General features: G+C 52.4%; 1 protein-coding gene across 1 annotated transcript; it reads right to left on the bottom strand.

Annotated features, from left to right (window-relative positions):
* Positions 1–1,727: 1,727 nt before the first annotated feature.
* On the bottom strand, positions 1,728–4,441 carry HDHD3 (haloacid dehalogenase like hydrolase domain containing 3). Its single transcript, XM_032636384.1, has 2 exons — positions 4,304–4,441; positions 1,728–2,819 (listed from the first exon to the last, which is right to left on the bottom strand). Exon 2 carries the CDS (start codon positions 2,642–2,644, stop codon positions 1,889–1,891), a length of 756 nt encoding a protein of 251 aa, XP_032492275.1. The 5' UTR covers positions 2,645–2,819; positions 4,304–4,441; the 3' UTR covers positions 1,728–1,888.
* Between the last annotated feature and the right edge of the window lie 3,166 nt (positions 4,442–7,607).

Genomic DNA, 7,607 nt, shown 5'->3' with positions numbered 1-7,607 from the left:
GGGCATATCTCCCAGGTGCCAGCTCAGATCTTAGTGGTATGTTTGCTGGGAAAGGGATATCTTCCTCACCCCCATCCACATTCTCAGGTATAGGTGGGAGGCAGCTCAGCATACACAGCTGAAAGAGCCTGGAGACAGGGTTCTGTGCCCTGCATTGCGGAGACCAAGGGCAAGTCCCTTCCTGTCCTCTGAGGAGGTCACTTTAGAACAGTGGTCCTCCTATTTTGTTTCATCTGGGAACACAGTTCAAAGGCAATCTTACCTGCAACTTACCTATAAGGCTCTTGGGCTCAAAGATGGGGGCCAGAGGGCTTCCCTGGTGGCGCAGTGGTTGAGAGTCCGCCTGCCGATGCAGGGGACATGGGTTCGTGTCCCGGTCTGGGAAGACCCCACATGCCATGGAGCGGCTGGGCCCGTGAGCCATGGCCGCTGAGCCTGTGCGTCCGGAGCCTGTGCTCCGCAACGGGAGAGGCCACAACAGTGAGAGGCCCGTGTACCGCAAAAAACAACAAAAACAAAAACAAAGATGGGGGCCAGAGCCCTCCCCACTCTTCAGTTTGCTCAATAATTTACTTGAAACACCGGGTGGATCAAATCAACTTTTTCACTTGACATGACTTCTGAGGCCCTTGCAGCTCTGAAACCACAGCTCATGACCCATCTCCTCACTGCCCGACAGTTGGGAATTAATGTTGGGTCACCTGGCCTCAGCACCAAGCCCAAGGAAGACAGACCCACAAGAGGTTTGGCCAAGTCTGAGAAGAGCTTCCCTGCCTTTGCCTGGGCACAGTCTCTGCTCAAACCTGGGTCAAAGCCAATTTCTTCTACTTGGCACCCAAAGGCCCCCAGGCCATGCTCCCCCAACCACCAGTCCAACTCCCCACAGCAGTCTTCAGTCCACAGTTTGTGGGCCCACTGCCAGGAATGCCCCTCTTATCCCTCTGCCCATCTACGGGCCACCCCCAGCTCAGGGTCCACTCCAGAGCCCTCCCTGCCTGTTGGCACCAGAACATACACTGTGTATGCCTGTTTGTGTGCTTTTTACCTGTGGTGCCCCCTGTGCCTGGCACTGGGCAAGGCACAGGTGTCCAGTAAATACGACGTAGAGAGGTGTGTGAAAGGGGAAAGGCAGGAAGAGACATGGAATTTTAAAAGCCCAACCTACTTCAATCTCCAGTGATTCCCCCCATATTCCCTGCACTCCTGCCACCTCGTGTTCCAGTCCCTGTTCCCTGTGCTTTCCCACCCCCAAGCTATTCCTATGACTGGGGTGCCCTTCAAGACTGCCATCCTTAGGACACCTTCTCTATTCTCCCTGGATCCCCACTGCATTATGTCTTGTGTGACGTGGATCCCATTCTACTTGTAACCTTGCAGTCAAGCCAATGGGCTTCGGAGTGAGACACGCCTAAATGAGAACTCCAGTACCCGCAGGTACTAAGCTCTGATCTCAGGCTTCTCAGGGGAGAGTCGCAGAGCCTTCAGGGCCTGAATGAAGGGCCCAAGGACCTCTGCTTCAACCCTAGCAGTTTCTCATTTTTCCTGACTTGCATGTTGGGGTTCCACATAAGCTCTCCCATGACGAAAGGCCCTGCTGCTAAAAAGAAAGTTTGAAAGTGTTGGTTTTGAAGCTAGTTGGGTCCTCATGAATCTTGCTGGAGGTGAGGGGGGACTCATGGTAGAAAATGGACACAGGTGTGAGGAACGAAGCACCTCAGAGACCAGGAGCTGGTTAGTGGTGCAGGGTTGAATGCCCCGCATTCACTGCTTTATAGTCAGAATGCATTATGGAGGCTGCAGGGGGGCGGGGGTGAAGGCCAGATCTCAGGGAAGGAAGGAGCTCCCTGTCTCCAGTGTCTGTTGGGCCCGACCGCTTCCCTCGCCAGACTCAAAGCCCTGGGGGTGAGCCCTCCAGGCGGTCAAGGGCAGGCAGGAGATGGGACAGTGAGGGGAGGATGTGTTCTTGGGGTACAGAATCCTTGACCGCAGGGTCCAAAGGCTCAGGGCCAGCCACCAGGAAGCTGTGCATGCCCACAGCCCGTGCTCCCTTGTAATCACATTGGTAACTGTCCCCAATGTGGGCTGCCACTGCCGGTTCCACCTGAGCAAGGCGCAAGGCCTCATGGAAAATGCGGGGATCGGGCTTGGGCCAGCCGGCAGCCTCGGAGGTCAGAACAAACTCGAAGTGTTCCTGCAGACCAAGACCCGCCAGGATGTCCTCCAGTCTTCGGTCAAAGTTGGAGACCACTGCCAGCCTCAGACCTCGTTTTCGGCACCCCCTCAGGGTGGCCTCAGCCCCCTCCAACACCTGCCAGGTGCGGGAACTGCTGAAGTCCTCGTACAACTGGTCAGCGATGGGGGCCACAGCCTGGGCATCCCGAATGCCTGCCTGGTGGAAGGTCTGCAGGACCACATCCAGCCACCACTGACGGGAGGTGAGGCCACGGCTCAGGCCATAGCTGGGGAAGCTGTGGCTCTGAGCCCTATATGCCCGCCCAAAGGCCTGTCCCAGGGCCGCGGCCTCCACCTCCAGCCCGTGGGCCCGGGCCTTGGCGGCATATTCCTCCCCCACGGGGTGGCGGAGCCTGAGCAGCGTGTCCTTCACATCCCACGTCAGCAGTTGTAACTGGAGCCGACGCGCCATGGGTCTGCAGGAGGGGGGCCAGGCCACCCCACTTCCACCTCTGCCTCAGGTCCGGGGGCCTCTAGGGGAGGTGGAGCCGGACGGTACCGCGCCCAACAACCTGATGGTCTTCTCTTTCCAGGCTTCGTGGGTCAGATCTGCTGGCACTTAGGTAACGTCTTCACAGCAGAAGATCCTGGAGTGTGAGGGCAAGTGAGGTGGAAGTTCAGGCCTCGGAGTCTGAGACAGACTGGGTTCAAATTCTGACACTGCCAACTCACTGTGTGACGCTAAGAGTGTCACTCTCAAGCCCAGTCTCTTCATGTGTAAGAAGAGCACAGTGACTCAACGTCATGAGACTGTTGGACTAAACAAGATTATCTGTTCACTCCACCTATTATGTGCTAGATGTTGGGAAAGGGACAGATTTCTAGGCCTCATGGCATGCACAGGCATTAAAGAACAGGGGATACAGCTATCGGACAAAGAACTACATGAATACTTAAGCATAATGAAGACAGCATGTACCATGAGGAAGGATATCAATCCAGAAACCCGATTTAGTCTTTGTTGTCGGGGAACTTCCTAAGCAAGTGACGTGTCAGTGGAGATCTGAGAAAGCCTATTCAGGAAATGGAGATGATGAAATATTCCTGGCACTGGAAACAGCAAGTGCAAAGGCCCTGAGGCAGGGCAAGGAGTCTGGTGCTTTGGGTAGATAGGGGCCAGCTCAGGCAGGGCCTCGTAGGTCAGCTAAGGAAACAATTATTATGACTGCTATTACTATTGTTCGGAATGTGAAAGACAGCAGAGTCTTTGCAGACCATCTGACCCACCCCTTGACTGTTCAGCCGGGAAAGACTGAGCCAGAGAGGGGCAGATGTTTGCCTAAGGTCACAGCCAGCCAGCGGCACAGCCAGGACTAGAACCCAAACCTCCACATTCTCTGGCCAGTACTCCCTTCCACTGCTTAGACGTACTTGGATTAAAAAAAAAAAAAAAAAATCTGATTTTAGTGAACCTGTACAGCCCAGGACAAAAGGCAGGACAGAGCAGCCTGTTCCTACCTGTCTTAAAGCCTCTCTCAGCCCCAGATGATGACGCCTGCCTGGGTGGAGAGCCAGTGAAGGATTACCGACCCAGTGCACGGAAAACAAATTCCTCAGCCTGAAGTCTAGAGGCTGGGCGCAGCTTCTTGCCCCAGACGGAACGGATTCCAGACACGCAACCTGTTCAGCTAAAACTTGAGGGGCCAGAGTTCAGAGTGCTGCCAAGTTGTTGCTGAGGGACAGACTTGGCTGGTGAATCTGGGGACAAGCCCTAGAGGAAGTTTGTCAAGGAAATGAATTTAAGTCAGTCCGGAACTTACGGAGACCCGTCCAAAGACCCTCTCACTTTGCAGATAGGTAGACGGAGGCCCAGAGAGGGGCGGGAACTCATCCAGAGTCGCGCAGGGAGCCACTGGCATAGCTAAGACTAGAACAAAGGGCCCACAGCGTTTTCCATTTCTGGAAGCCGAAGTTGGGGCCTCTGGCTGCAGGCCTGAATTGCTCACTCTCCCTCCCCACCTCCAGGGTTCGGTGAGGCCAAAGTCCAGGTAGCCTTCTGCTAGAGCGACATCTCTACCCCTGCGGTATGCAGCGGAACCTCCCGCGCCAGTCCCCGGGGCACACGACCCACCTGCCTCGCGAGGAAGCCGGTCAAGAAAGAAGCCGCAGCCGCACGCCCGCTCGGGAAAGGGGGCCGCAGCTCAGCGGCGACCCTCTTCTCCCGTGTTCCAGCACTCCGCCTGCCTCTTCCGCCTCGCCTCGGCCCGCCCCCTACGCCTCGCCTCGCCCCGCCCCTACGCTTCGCCCCGTCCCCTACGCCCCGCCTCGCCCCGCCCCGCGCCCTCCACTTCTTTCTGTCCTCTCCGCTCGCTCCCGCTGCAACTTCACCTTCCTCAACCCGGAACTCTAGTCCCCCCTCACCGTGCTCCTTTGCCCTCCCCGTCCCTGCCGTGACCCTCTCTGCCCCTTCTGAAGACCCACTCCTCCTCCCAAGGATCCGGACACCGCCCCCCACTCCCCGGAGGTAACCAGCCTGATTTGGGAGGGGGGAATTTGGGTCCCGGTCTGGCTTGCTGAGTGCTGGGTAAACTTGGGCAAGGCGCTGCCCCTCTCTGGTCTGAGTTCCCCGTCGGTACTAGGAGGGAATTGCTTTCAGGTGGAAACCTGTCTTAACCCAAGACAATTTGCTGAGGGTAGAGTCCTCTGCAGTAACCTGCTGGGTTTTTTTTCTTTTGATGAAAAAAAAGTTGTCGTTCATCTCAAAAACGTTTGAAAATACAAAGTGTACAAAGTGAAAAGCAAAAGCCCAACCTCATTCATTCACTAACTGCTTATTGAACATCTACTCTGTGCCTGACCCTGTTCTTCACGGAGGATATAGCGAGAAATAAGACGGGGTTCCTGCCTTCATGCAACATGGCATGGCAGACAAAAATCAAGGTTTCAGAAGTGGTAAGAGCTATGGAGGTAGAAAACAATGGTTTTATGAGCAGTGACGAGGGACCTCTTTGGATGAACCAGTTAGGGGAGGAGCAAAAGATCTGAATGGCAGCCAGGTGAAGCTTAAGGACCAGTGCAGCTGAGCAAGGGCAATGGCCTCCCCATTTCCCAACCACCTCCCAGGGATTGCTGCAGTTTTGGTTGTTATGCTATCAGACATTTTTCTAGGAGCACACAAATATGCATGCAATCTTCTTTCTTCCTTCCCTCCACCCCCCCCCCCTTTTTTTTAAAATAAAAACAAAACATCCTCCTATATGCCAAGGCTGGTCTGTTCATTTCATTCAGAACTGCCTTACCCTCACGGGGCTCAGGCCTGTGAGGAAACACAAAGGTCAGAGTCTCAGACCTTGGCTGGCAAGGGAGAGCCTGACTCCAGGCCTTTCTTTCTCTGAGTAACTTTTTCAGCTGAGAAAAGGGAGCCTTGCATGTCACAGGAAAGCCAGTGAGAGGTCCTGCTATTTTGAAACAAGCTTCTTTTTGATTCATCAGTTCAAAAATGGGTCCACTTCCTGGGTATAGTTTCCTTCCTAAGGCAGATGACAAATTCCTAGGGGGTTTCATCCTTTGATCTACCCTGTGTGGACTCTGGCCTGGTGATTGCTCCTGGAGGGACCTGGCATGTCACAATACTGGCTACTGGCTTAGGTTATTTCTCTTTGAGAAACCAAGCTTCTTACATGAGGGCTTTTTACTTGAGATTCTCATCCAAAAGCACTAAGTAAACCCAGGCTGGGCCCACCACACACACATCTCTCTCTCTTTAAAATTTCATTTAGGGAATTCCCCGGTGGTCCAGTGGTTAGGACTCCATGCTTGCCAAGGGTGCGGCTTCAGTCCCTGGTCAGGGAAGATCCTGCAAGCTGCGTGGCGTGGCCAAAAAAAAAAAATCAAATTTCATTTACTTATTTTTTAACTTTTATTAAAATATACATAGAGAAAAGTGCAAAGAAGTGTATATGTCCTTGAATTTTTACAAAGTGAACATACCTATGCAGTCAGCACCAAGACCAAGAAAAAGAACATCTCCAGAACCCTGGTGTCCCTGTCCTCCCCAAGTCACTTACTCCCATGAAGGGGAACCACTACGCTGACTTCTAAACTCGTGGTTATACTTGTCTTTGAACTGTATCTAAATGGAATAATACAGCATGCACTCTTTTGTCTTGCTTCCTTTGCTCAAAATTTTAGTTGTAAGATTCATCCACGTTGCTTTGAGTAGTTACAGGTCATTCATTCTCCTTCCTGTGATATTCCATTATATGAATACCCCCCATTTTATTGTTGATGGGCATTTGGATTATCTCCAGTTTTTGGTTATTACAAATATTAGAAAATGTTGCTATGGACGTTCTTGCACACATCTTTTGGTCACATGTGTACACATTTCTGTTGGGTAAATCCCTAGATGTGGAATCACTAGGCTATACATACGTGTATGTCCAGTTTCAGTAGATGGGGCAAGTTTTCTGAAGTGGTTATACCAGTTGTGTGAGATTCCACTTGCTCCACGGTCTCAAAAATTGGCATTGTTGGGCTTCCCTGGTGGTGCAGTGGTTAAGAATCCTCCTGCCAATGTAGGGGACATGGATTTGAGCCCTGGTCCGGGAAGATCCCACGTGCCATGGAGCAGCTAAGCCCGTGCACCACAACTACTGAGGCTGCGCTCTAGAGCCCGCGAGCCACAACTACTGAGCCCGCATGCCACAACTACTGAGCCCACGTGCCACAACTACTGAAGCCCACGCACCCAGAGCCCGTGCTCCACAACAAGAGAAGCCACCGCAATGAGAAGCCCGTGCACCACAATGAAGAGTAGCCCCCGCTCACCACAACTTCCGCTCACCACAACTTCCGCGCACAGCAAGGAAGACCCAATGCAGCCAAAAATAAATAAATAATTTTTTTTTTATGGTACGCGGGCTTCTCACTGTTGTGGCTTCTCCCGTTGCGGAGCACAGGCTCCGGACGCGCAGGCTCAGTGGCCATGGCTCACGGGCCCAGCCACTCCGTAGCATGTGGGATCTTCCCAGACTGGGGCACGAACCCGTGTCTCCTGCCTTGGCAGGCGGACTCTCAACCACTGCGCCATCAGGGAAGCCCAAATAAATTAATTTTTTAAAAATTGGCATTGTCTATTTTTTAAAAAATTTTAGGCATTCTGATAGATGTATGGTGGAATCTCATTATGGTTTTAATTTTAATTTCTCCGTTGACTAGTGAAGATAACACCTTTTCATGTGTATTGGCCAAGTTTTCACTTAATTTACATGAATAACACATGAATATATCCTTGTTAGATAAAATACATGAATATAAAAATGCACTTCAAGCTAAGGTAATACATAAAAGGAGAAAGTCCCTCTAAAAGTAATCCCTCACCTCTACCCCTTGCAATCCCTCCCCAACTTTTGAGCACTGGGTTTGGAGTTAGG

The sequence above is a fragment of the Phocoena sinus genome, chromosome 6 (assembly GCF_008692025.1).
Source record: "Phocoena sinus isolate mPhoSin1 chromosome 6, mPhoSin1.pri, whole genome shotgun sequence".
NCBI classification, from domain to species: Eukaryota; Metazoa; Chordata; class Mammalia; order Artiodactyla; family Phocoenidae; genus Phocoena; species Phocoena sinus.
The sequence above is the reverse complement of the archived record's forward strand: the minus strand, read 5'-3'. Positions and strand labels throughout refer to the sequence as shown.